The sequence below is a fragment of the Phocoena phocoena genome, chromosome 2, assembly GCF_963924675.1.
Source record: "Phocoena phocoena chromosome 2, mPhoPho1.1, whole genome shotgun sequence".
Classification (NCBI taxonomy): domain Eukaryota; kingdom Metazoa; phylum Chordata; class Mammalia; order Artiodactyla; family Phocoenidae; genus Phocoena; species Phocoena phocoena.
Window position 1 is genome coordinate 115,166,742 of NC_089220.1, and position 21,764 is coordinate 115,188,505.

Here is a 21,764-nt window from a genome sequence, read left to right on the forward strand (position 1 = left end):
CTATTTAATTGTTTTTGTTATTGTGAATTATATTTTAAATTTTGTACGTATGTATTGTATGAGAATATGAATGACAGAGAAAAATATGTTAATCATTTATACTGCTAGTTTAAAAAAATTATATTCAGTTATAATAGCTTTTCAGTTCATTGTTTTGGCTTTTATTTTTCCTTTTTAAATTTTATAAGTAATACAATACCATTATTAAATAATCAAACCATGTTAGCAAAGTAAATCTCCTTCATTGCCCCTTCCTCATCCCTCCCCCTTTCCTCAGAAGTAACCACTGTCATCATTTTACTGTATATACTTCTAGATGTCTTTAAAAAGCATTTACGTATGTGTACATCTAGAAATATATTTTTTGTTAACAAATAGGATCATCCCATCTGTGTTGCAAGTTGTTTTTTGACTTTTTAATCTTTAGATTGTTCCATGTTTGTACATGTAGACTACATCAGTATTTAAATGCTCAAAGCAGTGCTTATTTATTAAACTTTTCACATGCGGTGAGTCAACTAGAGATCTTGTAAAAATGCTGATACTGAATCAGAGGGTTTAGGGTGGGGGATAGAGACTGTGTTTCTAACAAGCTCCCAGATGATGACAGTGCTGTTGTTCCTACACTTTGAATGGGAAGACTATAACATATCCTTCAGCTAGGTGTACCATAGTTTAATTATTATCCAGTTGATTAAATAATTGAAGTTTCCCCTTGACTACAAATAGTATGACAATGCACACTGGAATTTTTCCTTGAAAGATTTCTTGAGTATTCTAGTAGACAGTCATTGCCATGGTGTGCTTGTGTGAGGGAACAGGAGATTTCTCCAACTCCACACCTATATTTGTATTTGTATTTTTCTTAATTGCAGTAGCTAGGACCTCCAGTAGAATGGTAACTAGTCTTATTGATACTGATTCTTTGATGGGAACATAAAACTTGTACAGCCTTTGGTAATATTTACAAAATTTTTAAATATGAAATCACCTTGACTAGCTATTCCCTCTAAAATTCTATTCTTCTGAAACTCTTACACATGTGTACAAAGATCTATATGCAAAGATGCAAATTATAGCATTACCTATAATAGAAAAATTAAAAGCAACCTTAAATGTCCATTAGCAGGAGAGTGGTTCAATAAACTGTGATATAGTCAGACTCTGGATCACTATGCTGCTATCAAAAGAGAGGTGGCCATATATACTGATACGTAAGATTACTAAGAGAGAAACGTAAGTTGCAGAAAAGTATATATTGGCTGATCCATTCTATATCTTTAAAATGTGTGTATGTGTGTAGTGTGTTTGAAATACATAGAAAAAATTTGCAAGACTCACACACCAAAAATATTAGTAGTGTTTATCTCTGAGGAGGGTAGTGGTTATTGGGCTTGATAAAGGGGAGGATTTTATGTTTCCTGTATTCTTTATACCTTTTGTACTGAATACTTATTCAAAATGATAAAAAGGAAGATGGAGAAAAGAAAGCAAAAGCTAACAGAAAGAACCAAGTGAAAGAATACTAAAGAGTAGACGGGAGCAGACAAATCTAAATCATCCAGTAGTCAGTAAAAATTTCTAAATAGACAATCCATGAACATACAAAAGGTCAAATGGTACAAAAGCATAATGATACGATGAAATACCACCTCACACCCATTAGGATGGCTCCTAACAAAGAACCAGAAAATAACAAGTGTTGGTGAGGATATGGAGGAATTGAAATGCCTGTGCACTGTTGGTGGGAATGTATAGCCACTTTGGAAAACAGTATGGTATTTCCTCAATAAATTAAAAATAGAATTACCATATGATCCAGCAGTTCTACCTCTGGTATACTCAAAAGAATTGAAAGCAGTATCTCTAGGAGGTAATCGTACACTCATGTTCACAGCAGCATTATCCACAATAGCTAAAACATTAGAAAAAATCCAAGTGTTCATTGACAGAGGAATGAACAAGCAAAACATGGTATGTGCATACAATGGAATATAATTAGCCTTATAAAGGAAGGAAATTCTGACACATGCTATGACATAGGTGAACCTTGAGGACGTTGTGCTAAGTGAAATAAGCCTGTCACAAAAAGACAAATACCATATGAGTCCACTTATATGAGGTACTTAGAGTAGTCAAATCATAGAGACAGGAGGTAGAATGGTGGTTGCCAGGAAGAGGGAGGCCGGTGAGTGGGGTGTTACTGTTTAATAGGTATAGAGGTTCAGTTTTACAAGAAGAAAAGAGTTCTGAAGATGGATTGTGGCGATGGTTGCCCCAAAATATGAATGTACTTAATACCACTGAGTTGTGCACTTAAAAATGGTTAGGATACTAAATTTTATCTTATGTTTATCTTACCACAGTTTTTAAAGTTGAGGGAAAAAGTACATGGTAATAAGTCACTCTCCTTATTTGCCAGTTTCCCAGTTACCCTCCTGTGAGATAACTACTGAACCAGTTTTCTGTAGATCCCTCTATGCATCAATAGCTAATTATATCTCTTCCTTTTGAATTCACATCTATGTAACACTGTCATCTTCTCTTAAAATATCATACCTTTCTATCTTACTTTACAGTTCATTAAATACATGTCTTTATTATCTCTCTCCCTCACAGCATCCAGTAAAACATCTTTGTAGCTTAGTAGTTGCTTATTACATATTTGTTTAATAATTGAGCAAACAAATGAATTCTGTGGTCCTGGAAGGCACAAGAATTGGGGAGTTCTCTGTGTATATAAAAAGGTGATGATGTATACAGTAGTCTCCTTTAGTGACCCCCTAATGCATGGTTCTCACACCTTAACATGATAGAATAATCTGGGAGAACTTGTTAAGATGATGATTATATGGCCTTATCTTTTGGAATTCTCAAACATGTGTGGTGAAACCCAACAACCAACATTTTTCTAAGTATCTTTGCATATCTCTGCAAATAGTCTATGAACCTCTTTAAGTCATTTGTATGCTCCTACAATGCTGAAAAGCAGAGGGCTTACAAATTGAGTTTAGCTATTTAGGGAGCATATCTAATGTATGTATAATACTAAGTGAAAATAATCAACCATAGGGCCTTCATACCTTCTCTGTGTAAATGTGGCACACAATTGATGTTCATCATGATAATAGTGGGATATCATACAAAGAATAAGTATGTTCAGGCTTGTCAGGGAAGGGGAACCTATATTTAATAAAGATTTTTGTGAATTCTTCACCAAAAAACCATGTGTAGAGCTGTTTGTCAAATTTAAGAGCTTTAAGGACCCTGAGACCCTAATTTTGAGAAACATTGCCCTAGGATTAAATTCTACAGTCACAAAAGCCAACTTATAAACATAAATTTGAGTGCTGAAGTTATATGATTATTAAGATTCTATATTATAAACATTTAAAAGCACATTTTAAAACTTATGCAGAAAATTCACAGCAAAGATTAGATTTATGAATTCCTATTGGAGAAGCAGTGGTATAAAACATTAAATCCTTGAGAAGCTTGAGAGTCCTTGAAAAAAATTCTTATTTATTTATTTATTTTTATTTTTGGCTGTGTTGGGTCTTCGTTTCTGTGCGAGGGCTTTCTCTAGTTGTGGCAAGCGGGGGCCACTCTTCATCGTGGTGCGCGGGCCTCTCTTGTTGCGGAGCACAGGCTCCAGACGCTCAGGCTCAGTAGTTGTGGTTCACGGGCCCAGTTGCTCCGCGGCATGTGGGATCTTCCCAGACCAGGGCTCGAACCCGTGTCCCCTGCATTAGCAGGCAGATTGTCAACCACTGCGCCACCAGGGAAGCCCCTTGAAAAAATTCTTATTCTCAACATCTAATTTTCTGATAGTGCCAATTAATGGAATTTTTAGAATTCAAGTAACCATTGATTTTAACAAATATGCATTGAACACCTATTATGGTTTAGGCCACTGGGGTTTCAATGGTAAATAGGGCAGTGATGGCCTAGGACTGGGGAGGAAAAGGGGGGGCGGCTATGGATCAGGAAAAGCTTCTTTAAGGGATTGTTTTTAGAGATCTGAAGGATGAGTACCTGTTAGCTAAGTTGAGAGGTAGGGGTAAGGAAATGCAGTGCAACTGGACGTGGAGGTACAGGGATAGGATAGAAATGTAATTTCAAGGTCGTGTGGCAATTCCGTCATCATGTTGCATAATTGATTTCACCTGGAGATTAAGGACAACATTCATCTTCTTTGGAACAAGAAGCTTTCTCAAGAAGTATTGGAGGGTTCTAATGTATTTTTGTTAGTTGAGCCAGTACTTACAGCAGACTTGTGATTAGACTGTCAGACAACATCCCTGAGGGGATTTCAGACTTTAAAATGCGTGGGTTTTATTTGTTGGGATTTTTTTTTAAGGACTTACATGTAATTTTGTGAATTATTGAAAAGAAGCTTAAGAACAGCAAGTGTGTAGTTTAACATAAAATGGACAAAGTTGCTTTATTTCTCTGCTTAAAGTGCTTTTTAAGAATTTCAGTGCCTAAACCTTTAAAATCAAACAATAGGAACTCCAACATTTCAGAGCTAATGTAAACTAAACCGGTTATAATCTTCTAAATAACAACATAATAAAGTAACCTTGAAACTTTGGTGTTGGCCCTATATTGTTTTCTGTTTGAATTGAATGGCAATTTCCATCATCATATAATAGTTATGGAATTAAGTGATGTTTCCAGTAAGGGAATTTTGCAAGTGTAATATGTTTTAGTATTAAGTTCTACTTGTGCATTTAGCAATTAAAATTGTTCTTGTAATGATGATGGCATTAGAAGGGATAGGGAGCTGTCAAAGAGAATTTGAAGCTTAATTATCTCTTTGGTAACGAAATGCATAATCTTCCATTACGATGCTTATTTTCTTATGGTAATTGACTCATTTGCTCTCTGGTTATCAATTTAACTTCCCAACCACAAACATCTGCTCTTACATTGTGTTTAATTGGTGTGAATACTATCTACAGAGAAGTTAAAATCCAGAGAACATTTTAAAGGCATTATTTTATAATTCATGAAAGGGAAAAGTAAATGATGAATTGAACATTGTTTGTGATGATTGTTTACTGATAGTCTTTGAAAGTCTGTTTACTGAAAATGCATACTAAAATTATATCAATTGGATTTTCTTTTGAAGAGAATTTTGCTGTTTTCCAGAATTACATACTCTGCTTCAGGGGGCACCTCAGTCCCTTAGACTTAAGGGATATGTCAATTCCTCAGAAACATGGTACCATAGTGGTTAAGATTGAAGGCTTTGAAGGTAGAAAAAATTGTTTAGTACGTAACTAATCTGAAGATGAGGGGTGGGTACAAATTGTGTTTGTTTGCTTATAATTTTTTAAATGAAAGGTAAATTATTCAAAAAAATTCATGGTTACCTATAGGAGAAGGGAGGGAAAAGAGTAGAGAAAACAGGGTTAGAAGCAAGACTTGTTGGAATATAGCCTTTTTTGTAGATTTTAAATTGCTGAAAAGGGGAAGTAAAATGAAACAAATGACTCTATATGTGTAACTAGTTGGTAGTATAGCCACACAGAAAGTTAAAATTCCAAGTGAAAGTTACTGTTCCAAATAAATTTAAAATAGTAATTAAACTATATATACTTAGTAGAATATTCTCAAGGACAAAAAGAAATCTTCAACTTTTTTCTTTTGGTGGAAATGTTGGTATTGTTATTCTGAGCCTACTGAGTGTAAGATAAAGCATATAAATAATTAAGGTAGCATCATTGAGAACAGAGATTTTTGGCATGAGAAAAAGGAAATAGAGACGTAAAACGAATAGGATCCCCTTGAAACCTAGAGTCTCAAACTTAACTGGAGATACCAGAATGAAATCATAATTTTATATTTAAATAGTACAGATTTCCTGGCTTTGTCCACAATTAGGACCTAAAAACAGTGACCAGAATATACTAAAGACCACTTGGATCATGTCAAAAATTACTCAGGAACTTCCAGTGGACTCAAGCTTCCATTGGTCAAAGATGGGATAGTTTGAAAATGAAAAGAAGGGTAACTTCAGTGGATTGAAACAAACCAAATATATTTTAATCTGTGAACTCATAATGATACTTTTAAAAAGCCTTCATTGATCACATTTGGGAGATGATATTAGAGAACCAGATCATTGTTTTGGGAATTGGTAAGCGAAGGGAAAGAATCGAGCATTATCCCGTTCTTTCTGTAAGAATTATACTTAAGGGTAACCAAATAGTTAATGAGGGGATTTTTCTCTTTATGGAAGGAATGATAGAATAAGAATATTACTATTTTGCAACTCCTTTTGTGTAGGCAATGATTATCAAAGACTGTTAACATCACAAGAGACACAGTCACACATTATGAACCCTCCTGATGGAAGGACAAGGCACTGCCTATGAAGTAGTCTTGGGGGGAAAAAAAGAGCCTGACTCCAATCAAGCTTCTACATTTAACTGCCTGTATATAGGATGAATATGTTAATAACCCCATGGCAATGCAGTCAGCAAAAGACAGACTGCAGGAAATTCTGCAGGATGAATGACTTCTTCGACAAACACATTGCAAACAAAGATAAGAGATAAAGGACGAACCTGTAGATTAAAAGAAACATAAGAAACAATGCCAATGAATGTACCTTGTTTGTGCAATTAAAATAAAATAAATCACCTTTAAAAAAATAGGCCAGTTAGTGAAATGTGAATACTAACTGGATAATTGATGATAGTAAGAAATTATTATAGATACCAACCTGATGATGATTTTGCTTAGAAATAGGAGTTCTTGTTTTGTAGAGGTACTTAATTAAGTATTCATATGTGAAATAATATAAAACCTGGAGTTTGCTTTCGCAGTAATCTGGAAAGGCCATGGAATGGTTTGGGGTATAGATGAAACAGTATTGGCCATGAATTGATAATGATAATAAGTGGATAGCACTCTTGAATGTTAGCTACTAATTACTATACAACAAAGGTATAAACTAAACTAAAATCATAAAATCACACTTGGTTTGAGATCTTAGTGTACTTAGGAACACGTCTGCTTGAGTTCCTTATTCAGCATAGGAACAAACTAAAACCCATGGATTTTTTGAAGCCCATGGTCAGCACAATGTCTAGTGGTAGAACCAGCACTCAACTGTAGGTCTCTTGACTTCAGTCATTACAATGTTTTTACAATAAATCATTACTGAATAATATCCAAATAAACTTAAATACCTAGTCTTAAATAGGACCACTCAGGATTGCAAATATGTTTATTTTTCCAGCATCTAAAATTTATTGCAGTTCAAATGAAAACTCCAGGTTGCTTTTGTTTGTTTTCTTTGAGAAGGAACAGAGAAACATAAGCAAAGATGAGTCTAAATTCATCTGGGAAAAAACATCTTAATGAACATGTTAGGAAATTTTTGAGGAAATAAAGGAATAAACTAGGAGAGAACTTGTTCTGCCAAATATTTTAAAATACTATATACTAACAATCATTAAGTTTGTGGTTCTGGCCCAGGAATAAACAGGTCAATGAAACCACTTAATATGCAAAATAAATCCCTAAGAGTATATAGGATTTAGATATTAAAACTATTTCAGATCGGTTACTTTGATTGGGACTACTGGAGTTGCTGTTTAGAAAAATATAAAGCTGGATGCTTAACTCAGTGAAGTCAAGATTGTTTCACAGACATACTAGAAGAAAAAGTAAGTGAATATTTTTATAGTATGGAAGCAAGGAAAACCCTTTGGAGTAAGAATAATAAAATACAGATGCCAAAAAAAGAGAGGACTAATAAATTTTACCACATACAGATTTAAAACTTTGATACAGTAGGCATCCTAAATTTAAAAAGACAAAAGAAACAGCTGAGAAGAAATATTGGCATGTAAGAGAAAGGATTAATATCTTACTATATTAGTCAGGGTCCAGTCAGGAGCCAGACATTGCACCAGGAATTTGAACAAGGAAAATTAAACATAAATAATTATTAACTAATAAAAGGTGTTTTAACTACTAAATAGGATAAAGTAGGATTCTAAAGAATAAAGAAAGAGTAAATATAAGAATTAGCTACTACCTCAAGAGCCGAGGGAGAGAATCCAAAAAAAGGAACAAACTTGGAAGAGGGCACCCTTACTCAAGGTTGCAATTCAGACCTTGGAGAGAGTGTAGTCACTGCCAGAGAACACAGCCCACGGGCCAAACTGGTCCACAGGAGATTGCCTGTTGGATGCCACAGGCCTGAGCTGGTGTGTGGAAAGCCGCCTTCTGGGATGCCATGGGCCTGACTGATGATGAGCAGGAAGTTCCCCAGCGGGGTGCCTTGAGTCAGAGCTGATATATTGGATGCTGTTTAATGGAATGCTAACAGTCAGAGCTCCTGCACAGAAAGCTACCTGCTAGAGTAAACTGGAGAAACTTACTAGAGACTGAGCAGAGAAACTTGCCAGAGGGTGATCACCAGTGGTTCTCCCACATACCTTCTAGCTGCCACACCATAGGGCCGAGAAGAACAGCACACCCCAACCTGAAAGATAAGCCTTTTCTTCTGCCATGCCTTACAATGTCCCTCCAGTGTCCTCTGTTCACAAAGTCTAACATTGCATCAGCTGGCAAAGGTCCACATCCATCATTACAAAGAAGAGTGGATTTGGAGCTGAGAGGCCATAAATTAATAACTGGCATTATGTGAAAAGCTTTTACATATAGATAAGAAAATTGTGAACACTCTAATTGAAAAAATAGCAGAGTATGTGTATAGATAATTCACCAAAGAATACAGATGACTAACCAATGTTTGAAAAGAGAGTTAAATTCACTGCTAATAGATTTCTCTTACTTCATCTAGTTGTACACTTATGTTTTCCTGATCTTGCATCACTGTGTTACATTCTTACCATCTTTGGCTTCTACTGCTTACCTGGGGTTCTACCTGCTCTCTATACTCTTACTCTTCATTTACCCAAATTATAAAGCTAGTTTGGACTTCTTCCCAGGACCTGCCCCCTCTAGCCAGTGCAATAGATTAAAAAAATGAAAAAAGAAAGAAGATTGGAAAGGAAGAAATAAAACTCTCTCTATTCGCAGGCAACATGGTTGTCTACATAGATAATCTCAGAATTGTCTATAAAAAGCTGCTAGAACTAATGAATGAGTTTAACATGACCACAGGATAAAAGGTCAATATGCATAAATCAGTTTCATCTCTAGATACTAGCAGTGAACAATTAGAAACTAAAAAAAAAAAAAAATTAAGTACCACTTACAGTAGCACCAAGAAATTTAAAATACTTAGGGATACAGCTAATAAAGTATGAACAAAATTTGTATATTTAAATATATAAAACAGTGATGAGAGAAACCAAAGATCTAAATAAATGGAGAGATAAATCATGTGCATGGAAAGGAAGACTTGGTATTGTTAAGGTGTCAAATTGCCACAGATTCAGCCCAGTCCCAATCAAAATTCCAGCAGGCTGAGCACATTTTAACTCAACTATTTAAAAAAAAAAAAAAACTGCTGTTGTCGTCATCATTGTGATATAGGGAATTCCTTGTCATTTGGAACTTCAAACAGGGATTTGTAAGACCACTTGTCATGGATGTAGCAGGAATAGGAAATTATGGCATTAGGTAGGAAGTTGGACTAGATGATCTACTTTTACCCTTTAAATTCAAAGTCTTACTGAATCTATTTGAGTCAGTGATTTACAACTTTGGGTTACGGGGAAAGGGAGACAATGGGGTAATCAAGCTTTTTCAAATACATTTAACTTTTTCCCAAAGATTCTGTCACTCTACCTCCCACCCTTAAAAACCATTGCATGTAATGAAGGGTGTTACTAATGGAAGTGTGTGTGTGTTTCTGTGAGTAAACTATTTAAGGCCTCTAATGTGACATTTGTATTACTTTTAGGGTTCTTTTGTTACTCATCAAGCTGACTGAAAAGATAATGTCAGTCTTCTCAGCTCTTTTTGAATTGTAATCATGACTTTTCTAAAATGGTTTAAATCTTAGGGAAATAGACTTCAATATTCAATTTTTGGACAGCTTAGAACTTTCCTATTTTCATTTTCTTCAAAACAGTCAACTTAGTAAATATTTCTCAACAGAGAAACTCAGAAATTATTGTTATAATTATTCTGCCAGTTAATTATGCCAGAATATCAATTTTTAAAGATACCATGTTCCTAACATATATTTTAAATATGTATTTGTTATGTTTTTCTAAAAACATATGAAAGCCTCAAATAATTAAAAATCCTATTAATTCTATGATTTTTAAAAATTGCTTGAAATATAAATAGCTACCTATTTTTATTTTTATTAATACCTTAATTTTCTTTCTGTTTTAAAGCTCAACCTGAATTCCTGAAGCAGCCTACTAATATATATGCTCATGAATCTATGGATATTGTATTTGAATGTGAAGTGACTGGGAAGCCAACTCCAACTGTGAAGTGGGTCAAGAATGGGGATATGGTTATCCCAAGTGATTACTTTAAGATTGTAGTAAGTATTTTTCAAAGAAACTTATCTCTGAAACCTTTAAATATCTTTAAATGTAATCACCAAGAGATCTGTTATCTGTAGTACATGAAATGGTGTATATAAGATGAAGATAGAAAAATTCGCTTAGAATATAATCTCTTCATTGACTGATGAGAAAGCTGAGCCCAGAAATATTTTGGTAGCTCATGTAAGATCACAGAGCAAGTCAGTGTTTGAACTCAGCCTGAAGTCCACATCTCCTGACCAACAGTGTAGTCCTACTCGGATGTACTAGCACTCTTTAACACAGCCGCCACCACTCTCTGGGTAATGATTATCCTGTGTGTGTATTCACATGTACCAATTGTCTTCATAGCTCTCAATTCAAGGAGCAGAAGTCTGTCTTTCTTATACTGATGCCCAGACCCTTCAAAATAAGGGTGACCCAGTGTTGGACAGTTGTTGTGAAAATAAACATAAAGATTCTTTTAAAAAGTAAAGCAAAAGTAAATAAGTAGCCTTAAATCTACTTAAGAAGACTGAGTCATTATTTCTTTTTACTTCATATGTATATAGGAAATGCTTAGTAAATATTATCCACTGTCATTATTATCATTATCTGACATCCTGTTAACAGAATTATCTAGGTTTTAGTAATAAAGATTAATGACATATCTTAGGATGCATACCTGACATTCATAGACATAATCAGAAGTAATTATGGTTGTTCAAGACTTAATGTCTCATTACAAATTTCTCATATAACCAATTCATTCTTCATAGGAATACATTTTCTATTTTTAAAGTATGTAATCTCATATGTTACAAAAAGTAATTCACAAGTACTTAACCCTAATTAAAAAGCAGCGTGTTATGGTTAAATTAGCATTTTTCCTCTTTTATCATTATTTTCATACTATTTTTTAAAATATCAATAACAATAACTATAGTTGAGATTCATTTAGTACTTTATAGTTTAAGAAAAGCTTTTATATATGTGGCCTCATTTAACTTATCTGTTAGAACTATTGATATTAGAGATAATCTTAAGAAAATGCCTTGAATTCACAAATTCAGACTCTCACTATGGTCACATGGTATTGCATGCCAGATATTTTTCCAAGCAAAGGTGTACGTTTGCATACATTGCAGATAAGACTTTCTATAAGGATTGAGTTCATAATTGTTAATGACAGTGTTTCTTTTTCTAGTCACTTGACTCAGTATCTTGTCAATAAAATTGAGTTAACAGGTTCATAGGTAGATAATATTCAGTAACTGAATCATACAATTTTACTTACTTTTCCTCTCCAGAAAGAGCATATCCTTGAGATTTTGAACTGATGTTTATCAGTTAAATCATAAAATTTTATTTATGTTTTTCTTCCTCAGAAGGAACATAATCTTCAAGTTTTGGGTCTGGTGAAATCAGATGAAGGGTTCTATCAGTGCATTGCTGAAAATGATGTTGGAAATGCACAAGCTGGAGCCCAACTGATAATCCTTGAACATGGTAAGAGGGGTGAAATAGTAAGATGAAAGAGGCTGACTGTGTTTGAGGAACTAGGACCTATCACAGGAGCTATCATTCCAGGATATCTAGTGATTAATAACCTGTTTGTAAAGGCTAATATATGGCATAACTAAGAGAGAAAAAAATAGCAGTCTAAATCATTTCTGTTTTTTTTAAATGACCTAGAAGCACAATTTTGGATAATGTTGAAAAGAAATTGGTATTAAGAAAAGAAAAACTGAACATTTATAGTCTTACACAAATGAATGTTCTTCGATTTCAGTCATTTTAATCTTACAAATATATTTCTGATCTATTAAAGTAGAAAAACTTAACGTTTATTTAGTAGTGAATTTTTCTTTAATTTTTCCAAAATAAACTTGCCTTTTCTGATTTTCACACACAAAAAATGCTTAGAGGGCTTCTCTGGTGGCGCAGTGGTTCAGAGTCCACCTGCCGATGCAGGGGACACGGGTTCGTGCCCCGGTCTGGGAAGATCCCACATGCCGCAGAGTGGCTAGGCCCGTGAGCCATGGCCTCTGAGCCTGCGCATCCGGAGCCTGTGCTCCGCAACGGGAGAGGCCACAACAGTGAGAGGCCCGCGAACTGCAAAAAAAAAAAAAAAAAATGCTTATTATAAATTCAGACAACATTGAAAAGAAGGGAAAAAAAACTCACATCAGTCAGGGTCAATTCTGGGGAAACCACACGGTAATTTGAGCAAAAACTAAAGAATTAAATATTCTTTATTAAAAAGTATTAACTGTAACCGGGGATTGGAGTGGCAAGGGGTTGGCTAGTAAGGAGTAAAGAGAATTCTAATGAATATAAAAGAATGGCAGACATAAGGAGCAGCCCCATCCCGTAGGTCTGAGAATGTTCAGGAAAAGGCCCCTCTCAGGGCTGATCCAAATCATGTTAGAGAGGGTGTGGCCATGGTTTAATGGATGATGGAGAAGTTGCTGTGCTGCCATCCCATAGAAGCTTGTTCAAAACCTCCTGTCTATTGTGCTGGGCAAAAGCTGTTCACAAGGAGGTGTCTCAGTGAAGGTATTCTGCTACAAAACCACCAGTGGGGTTGGGGTATTGAGGGAAGCTACTCACCAGCACCCTGTGCTGATAAAGTTTTAACACATGTCAGCAAAGGAAAAATATGTAAAGGGCCCAGCTTCCTTTTTGCAGAGCAGGCAGTAAAGTATGCATTTGGAGCTGAAAGACAATAAATTGATTACAAGCACATGCTTCAAACACTGCCATCTAGGAGTACTGCGTATGAGCACACACAGATGTGTATATGGTTTTATAACCTATTTTCTTACAACAGCATGCTGTGAACATCTTTCCATGTCAGTGAGTATACATCTGTGTCAACATTTTTCATTGTTGAATAGTAAATATACACTTTGTTTTATATAAATGATTCCCCATTGGTTGGCATTTAAACTGTTTCCTGTTTTTTTACTATGATGAATGAGGCTATGCAGAACTTCTTTATATGATTATTTTCTCATACTAAATTACTAGAAGTTGAATTGTTGGATGACAGTTTTTTATGAAATTGATAACTGTTGGGTGTACTATTTGTTTTAGCAGGGAAAGCATTTTTCATTTTGTGTGTTTCTCAAGAATGCATGAAAAAGAGGCCGCTTTAGACATCTCATTGGGTGTCTGAGTCAAATTTACGTTCCGGTTGCATTGTGATCAGGGAAACTAATGGGCAAAGCTACTCTGGCTTTTCACTAAAACAGCATGTAGGATTTTTATATGCTATTTCTTGAGAATGTATTTCAGAGTACTGTTATAAAAGGGCATAAAATAGTAGAATTGCTCTTTTTCTTCCTATGTTTGTCTGTCATCTCACCTTTCCCTTTACATTGAAAACGATATAGTAGAAGCATATCACTTTTCCATTTTGGCAAAATGCCTGAGTATGATTCCCAAATAAGGCATTAACAGAATAAGTGAGGTAGGCAGGCTTATTTCATTTTATTAGTGGCAGTATTTTTCCTTAGTAAATGTCATGGCTCTCCTAGGGTTATTTCCATGGAACTAAATAAAGGGACTTCAGTATATTTGTGCTTGTGATTACCATTATAGATTTAACGCTAACAGTATAAATGGTGGCTTTGCTAGGAGGATGCTAAACTAATCCTAACCGGACTTTCCTCTGAAAATGCTTGGATGGCATAATAATTATAGTCATAGTGTGTGTTTTATTCTTTTTGAAACAACCTTTCAAAAACAGACAATGTTTTGTGAGCTGGTGAAAATTTTTAGTGACCTTGTCAGTGATGCATTAAGGATGCACAGATTCTAGGAAGGAGAGTAAATGTCATATTATTAATTTCGCTATTTTAATTTGTAAGATAAATATTTATGTGGGAAAACTAAAAGGGAGACTGTAACGGTTTATAAGATCTGATCTCTGCCTTTCTGAGGTTTATGATGTAAGGGATGTAAGAGATGTGTATGACATTAATACTAGTCCATAATAAGTGTTATTTTTATAGTATAAATAAGGCAGCATGCAATTCAGAAGAGAGGAATTCTGTGTCAACAGGGAAGTTTTTTCATGGAAAGTGTTTCCTTTGTAATAGACCTCAAATGATAGGATTTCCAGATGTTAATAAGCGGACCTGGCTCAGTAGGGAAACAGAATAGAGTATCTGTTCCTGTAGGAAGGAGGCCTGTAAAGTCAGAACAGGATCAGATTGATCACGGCCTTGTTTAATAATAATCTGAAAGTATTTGAGCATCTTTGACACAGTCTTATTTTTGTAGAGGGAATTTTCTGCTTCTTCTTGGAAGTGTGCAGTTATAAATCCTGATCATCAGCCTTTTGGCTAGTGCTTGGCTGCAAGAAGGTACTTTCAAGCAGCCTTAATTGGCCTGTGATATAATTGGACAGCATGGCTTTTAAGTTAATTATCACCTATGAACATTAAATGAAATTTCATAATTATAGTTAAAATATATAAAACAGCTGTGCAACAACACTAGGAAACAGTATTTCTAAGCAAATTGGGAAATAGAATTTGAGAATGAGTATGTCTCAAACATACTTCCTCCCCCCCCAGCTTTATTGAGGTCTAATTGACATATAAAACATTGTATAAGTTTAAGATGAACAATGGGTGTACAATGTGATGATGAATGTATACATTGCAAAATGTTTACCACAATAAAGTTAGTTAACACATCCTTTACCTCACATAATTACCATTTTGTTGTTACGGTGAGAACATTAAAGTTCTATTCTCATAACAACTTCCAAGTATACACTACAGAATTGTTAACTATAGCCACCATGCTGTACGTTACATCCCCAGAACTTATAACTCTTAAACTAGAAGTTTGTACCCTTTGACCAGCATCTCCCCTTTTCCCCCATCCATCAACCCCGTGGCAACCACCATTCTATTCTCTGTTTCTCTGAGTTGGATGTCAAACATACTTCCTTAATTTAAACATTTAAAATGCATTTTTTAGTATTTAACTTTACTCTTATGCATTTTAGGAGCAGCAGCTCTTGATTTTAGAAGACTGTGGCTTTTAAAATATTTTAACTCAACAGTATTATTTTTATTTGCTGCTAGTTCAAATTATGTCATTTTATGCTAATATACTTTATGTCTTATAATCATCTGTTGAATAATTTTTTTAAGTATTGGCATATAAAGTACTGCAAGTATGAGTAATAAGAATTAAGGTAAAATGTGTTTTTGTTTGTTAACTTTTTATTATCCTTTCTTTGTGTCAGTTGGAATTTAAAAATAGATTCCAAAAGTATCATGTGTCTTGAGATATAAAAACACAAATACGATTTTTCTTTGTATATTCATTCATGTCAAGTCTGATAATTGGCAGTTTTTTAGTTCCAGTAAGGGAAAATGGGTTGGTGAAAAGGGATTAATATGAACTTGTTTTTAGTAAAGGAAATTCATATTTTACCAACTAATTAAATGACTTCTAGGATATTATGGCTGTGGTAGATAAGGTTCCTGAGCTTTACTTTTTTTTTGACAGAAACATTTGTAAAAAATTCCGTATAGTATCTGAGGTAAATATTGAATAGTAGAAGTTCTGGAATAAGTGACTAATGACCTGGCATGATTAAAAGTTGGCTAGATAGCAGGAAATTGTTAGTCATTAGTGGAATATTTTAAATCTGAAGCACTTAGAATGTGTGATAGTTGGTGTTGATTTTAATCAAAGGATAAATTCTAATCAGTTATTTTGCTTTTTTGTAGCAGTAATTATAACTTTAATAAAACTTTTAACTCAAGACAACTGTGATGAAATTTGACTTCTTAGCATGAATTCCATGTCTAGGAACTTTCTAATATTGAAAATGCATCTAATGTCAATGCCTGGGTTCTGGTTCTTATCTGCCATTAACTTGCTGAGTGATTGGATCAGGCACTGAAATTCTGTGATTTTTAAATTTTATTTAAAATTAAGGAATTAAATGATCTCTGAGGCCCCACATCACTCAAATAATCTGTTAAATGCAGTTGTTTTAGAAATAGGTGCATTAAATATAAGGTGCTTTTCAGAACACTCTTCCTGTCTAGGTATTGAAATAAATAGATACATTGTTTGCAAAAAGATTAAGGCATTGCCAGCTAATAATTTTATGTTACCTGCCACAGTGAGTAACAAAACAAACCTGGTGCTCAAAATCTGAAGTATTGGCTTTATGTCCCAACCCTGAGGGACAGGGGACAAGATGTCCTTGGGACAAGATGAGGTAATTTCTATGAGCATCGGTTTTCTTATCTATAAGTATAAACAATAATCTCTGCATAGCACACACCTGAGGGGCAAATAGAATAATATATGTGAAGTATTTTGTAAATTGTAAGTACTCTAACTTTAAGGTAATAGTACTTTTAAAATTTTTTTTATTTATTTTTGGCTGCGTTGGGTCTTTGTTGCTGTGCACGGGCTTTCTCTAGTTGCAGCTAGTGGGGGCTACTCTTCATTGCGGTATGCGGGCTTCTCATTGTGGTGGCTTCTCTTGTTGCAGAACACGGGCTCTAGGTGCGTGGGCTTCAGTAGTTGCGGCGGGTGGGTTCAGTAGTTGCGGCTTGCAGGCTCTAGAGCACAGGCTCAGTAGTTGTGGCACTTGGGCTTAGTTGCTCCATGGCATGTGGGATCTTCCCAGACCAGGGATCACACCCATGTCTCCTGCATTGGCAGGCAGATTCTTAACCACTGCACCACCAGGGAAGTCCTAAGGTAATAGTAATTTGAAAGAATATACAAAGGCAAAACTACTGAATGGGAATTCAGTAGTTGGCATTAATCCAAATCAAAGTGCATATAAAAGGTTAACTTCATGAAGCAAGGTTTGAGGATATTTTTAAAGTAGACAACAGAAATCCATTTAATATTCAATTATATCATTTAAATTTGTAAAACAAGAAAAAAGATCTATGTGACCAGATTGCAAGGTATTTGAAATAAAACTAAACTTGGCACTGAAATAGACGAACATAATACATGTTCATTGTCAAAAATAAGAATGCATAATTGACTGAAATAAAAGTAACTGTACCTTTCTTTTAACCCTTCCCCAATCTCACTTTCTAGAGATAGCCCTTGTTAACATTGTATATGTATTTATTTGTTTAGTAAATATTTGTTGAACAACGTTCTGTATGTGATATAAAATTCTATATCCGTTGCCCTAAGTGGTAGGGATTAAATAGCTAACAAGCAGACATGATTCTCTGCCTTCATAGTGCTTCTGTTGTATTAACAGAGACAGACATTAAGCAAGTAAATAAACAGAATAATTCAGCTTTTGTGTCTACTTAAAGGAAATACAAAGAATGCTCTGATAAAGAATTATTGAGGGTATATTGGGGAGTTACTTTAAATAGGATAGACAGAGAGGCCTTTCTGATGGGATATGCTGGTTGGGACCTGAGCATTAGAGAAGTCTCTGTGTGTGTGTTTTATGCTTATATATACACATACACACATTCATGTATAAACTTTTTATTTGAAGGTGTGAAATCATTTTTTTGTGATTTTACCAAACAGTATTTTATGCACATGTCGGTACTTAGAGGTTTACCGTTTTGTTTGTTGTTTTTTTTTAAACTTCTCTATTCTCATCAGACTTGCGTATGAGGAGACTGGTGTTTTGCATTCTTGATGACAATATAAATTTTTTTGAAATGCAGTTTAGTAATTTAGAATTCACATACCCTCTTATCACATAACTCTCTTTATAGTAATTTATCTTGCAGGTATAGTTACCAAATATTTAAAGATATTTGTGTTAGACTAGCATAAATCTGAAAGCAATCCAATCAATGCACCCAATAAGGGGGCTGATTAAATACATGAATACGATGGAATACTAGTTACCTGTTAATAATGTAGATCTGTATAAGGTAGATACAGAAAAATACTTAAGTTTTATTATTAAGCAAGTAGCAGAAAAGATTTCTTGGGTGGAAAAGGTAGGAGAGAAGGATAAAGATTTATGTATGCTTATATGTGTAAGAAAGTTTTAAAGATCTACACAACAATCTGTTAATTGTGCTTGTATCTGAGGAGTAGAATTGGAAAAATCTGAAGATGAGGAGGATAGAACAATGTACTACTGTAAAATTTTGAAAAGCCAAATAAAAACTATTAGAAATTAAACTTGGAGTATTGCAATCAGGTCTATACATAGTGATTTTCACTTTGTTCAGGGTAGTTTAAAACTTTCTGAGTTTTTATTTCTTGAAAGAAAATGCTGTGGGAGAAAAAAATAGGTTGTTAAGAGTATTTGGTAACTATCTCCAAATAGCTTATCTTCTTATCTCCAAATATAATATCTTCTATTACAGCATTTTTTCCCTGGAAGATGAATCATGTCATATAAATACTACGACAGTTAGCTATAATTCGTTAAAATATTGAAAGCAAATTTGTTTTGTTAAACCAACAAGTATTTTATTGAGTACACATACTGTGTAAATAAATCAAGATTTATAGTTACTAACCCTACTATATAGGCCATCAGGAGAAGTAATGTAAAATCATGGAGCGTCTAGCTGGGATGGACCTTAGAGACCTGAGTATCTAGTCTAGCTGAGCTGGAGACTGAGTTAAGTGACTTGCCTTATATCACATAGCTAGTTGGCATCAAAGTTAGGACTGATAATTAGGTTTTCAGTTTCAAAATTCACTTCTATCACTTAAGCAAGTTTAATTTTTTTAAATAAGTTTATTTATGTTTATTTATTTTTGGCTGCATTGGGTCTTCATTGCGTCGCGCGGGCTTTCTCTAGTTGGCGACAAGTGAGGGCTGCACTTTGTTGTGATGTGCGGGCTTCTCATTGCGGTGGCTCCTCTTGTTGCCAAGCGCAGGCTCTAGGCACGCGGGCTTCAATGGTTGTGGCACGTGGGCTCAGTAGTTGCGGCTCGTGGGCTCTAGAGCGCAGGCTCAGTAGTTGTGGCACACGGGCTTAGTTGCTCCATGGCATGTGGGATCTTCCCGGACCAGGGATCGAACCCGTGTCCCCTGCATTGGCAGGCGGATTCTTAACCACTGAGCCACCAGGGAAGTCCCTAGTTTAATGTTTTTAAGACAGAGATCATTTACGTTCTTTTAATTTCAAGTTTAGTCTTTTAAATCTACAGTCTACTGTGGTTACACTTATTGATGAGGTTGGTCAGGTATATCATTTTGCAAGGATGACCATGCATCTAGTGTGCCAGAGACAGTCCTAGTTTATGTCTGTTGTCCCAACATAATTACCAAAAGTGCCTTTTTTCACTTGCAGAGTTATCTGGGTGTGGACAGTATGTTCTAAAGTCACTCCAATTATTGCTAATTTATTGAATCTAAAAGGTTCTAACTAGTTAATAGGGTAGAGGTTTTGGATTATGAATCTTAAGAACTGCAGGACAAGCTGTGCTAAATGCCAGAGTGGTACTGTAATTCTGAATGGGAAGAAATGCTTTCTGCTAGATTTGAAAAACAAGGAAGGCTTCTTGAAGAATATGGCATTTAAACTGAGTATAGAAGGATGAATGGGATTTTAGATTGGTCATGTTACACAAAGGGGAAAAAAGAATGACATTTCAGGTGTATAAGTAAGAAGACTCAAACTGCATTTGAACAATAGAAAGCAGTACAGTTCAGCGTTCTCAGAAAAGTATAAATACAAGATTGTACATCCTGGAAGATGTGTCTAAACCAGATGATTTAATACCAAGTCAAAAGGTTGGAATTTTTTGAGTAGCTGGAAGACCCTAGCAATTTTCAGGTACATGAAGAAACAGTAGCAGTTTAGGAGGATTAGTGTATTCGAAATGTGTTGAATGCGTTTAGAGAGAAAAATAATGGTATCTGTGATACTGATTAGGAGAATTTTCTACCAAATCAGATGTGATGTTTGAGACCCTCAACTAGGCGGTGACAGTGAAAAGAGAAATTCTTTTTATCCCTCAATGGCTCATACATGGTAAATATTTATTAAATGTCAACTGGATGTTTCTACAAAGAAGATAGGACAAGATTTGTGATTTTTTTTTGGATATTTAAGATAAGGGAGAGGAAAAAATTGAAGTTTTACACTAAATACAAGTAGAGAGATTCTCTGTATAAAACAAGGTTATGATCTTAGCCTACTTAGGTTAGGAAAGTTTGCCCCCATTACTGTTGAGTTGTGCTGTAATTGCTGCTCTGTTTTTAGATAGTTCTGGGGAGGTAGAAATAGAAATAAAAGTATGATTAGTTTGTTTAATGTTTAACATTTCATCTATATCAAAAGTCATGAATTTAAGACCAGGACTTGTGAGGTCCAGGTAATAACTTAGTGCCTTAATTATAATTTTTGGTGTTCAGCAGTTAAATAGAAGTTTTGCAGATGACCTTTCTGGACACAAAATGGATTTAGAGATTATCAAAGAGCAGGCTTGAATTTGAATTGTTGCTATTATTTTGTTATAAAGAAAGAATCCATTATGCAGTGCTAAAACACCAGAAGGAAGATAGTATGTCTGAATATCTTTTAATTGGTAGCTATGTTTAAAAGATGCTGAATTACACAGTAATGTCATAGTTGGCAGAATATCATTTGGGTCTAAAAGACATCACTGACAATCTGGCTGCTTATAGCCTTGATTTCATATAGTTTCAGTACTGGATCGGTGTTTTTCATTTTAGATTTTAGTGTTGTTGATGTTGAGAATATCTCCTGATTGATGCATGCTTAAGAGATCACCAGACATAAAATGTATAGTATAATTTGATATGCATTTTGAGAAATTTTGTCTATAGTATTAGCATTTTAAATGCTACTACTGCCTCATAACTACTATAATGTCCTAATATTTTAGCTATATGCATATTTTAAGAAACAGCCTTTGTTCACCAGCAGAATTACTCTCTGAGTTTCCTCTTACACAGTTTCTTCCTGACCGTTTCCTGACTTTTTAGCTGGATTCTAGTCTGATGACAATTGTCTCCTAATTTTTAGAGCTCCTCTTCAGTTTACACCCCTTTACAAATCTGAGTAGATGTAGTTTCTTGTCAAGTAGTTTTGTTAAAGATTTGGATTAGGTATTACTTGTATATTACAAGTAATTACTTGTATAGTTTTTCTATTACTTTTTACACAATCAGAGGAAATAAAAACTGTTAGACTTTGGACTTCTGAATCTGAATTTTTAAAAATGCTAATACTCAAATGTCTTGGAAAATTGGTTATGATTAGAGTTAATGTTAATCATTAAGCACACTGGAACAAAGTCAGTTTTCCCTTTTTG

General features: G+C 34.7%; 1 protein-coding gene across 4 annotated transcripts in view; it reads left to right on the top strand.

Annotated features, from left to right (window-relative positions):
- Nucleotides 1-21,764, top strand: part of NEO1 (neogenin 1) — a 239,684-nt gene that overhangs the window by 121,487 nt on the left and 96,433 nt on the right. For all 4 annotated transcript variants that reach the window (XM_065871044.1, XM_065871046.1, XM_065871047.1 and 1 more), the window contains exons 6-7: nucleotides 10,338-10,492; nucleotides 11,864-11,984. In XM_065871044.1, coding sequence (XP_065727116.1) covers nucleotides 10,338-10,492; nucleotides 11,864-11,984 — 276 coding nt within the window. The remainder of the gene's footprint in view (nucleotides 1-10,337; nucleotides 10,493-11,863; nucleotides 11,985-21,764) is intronic.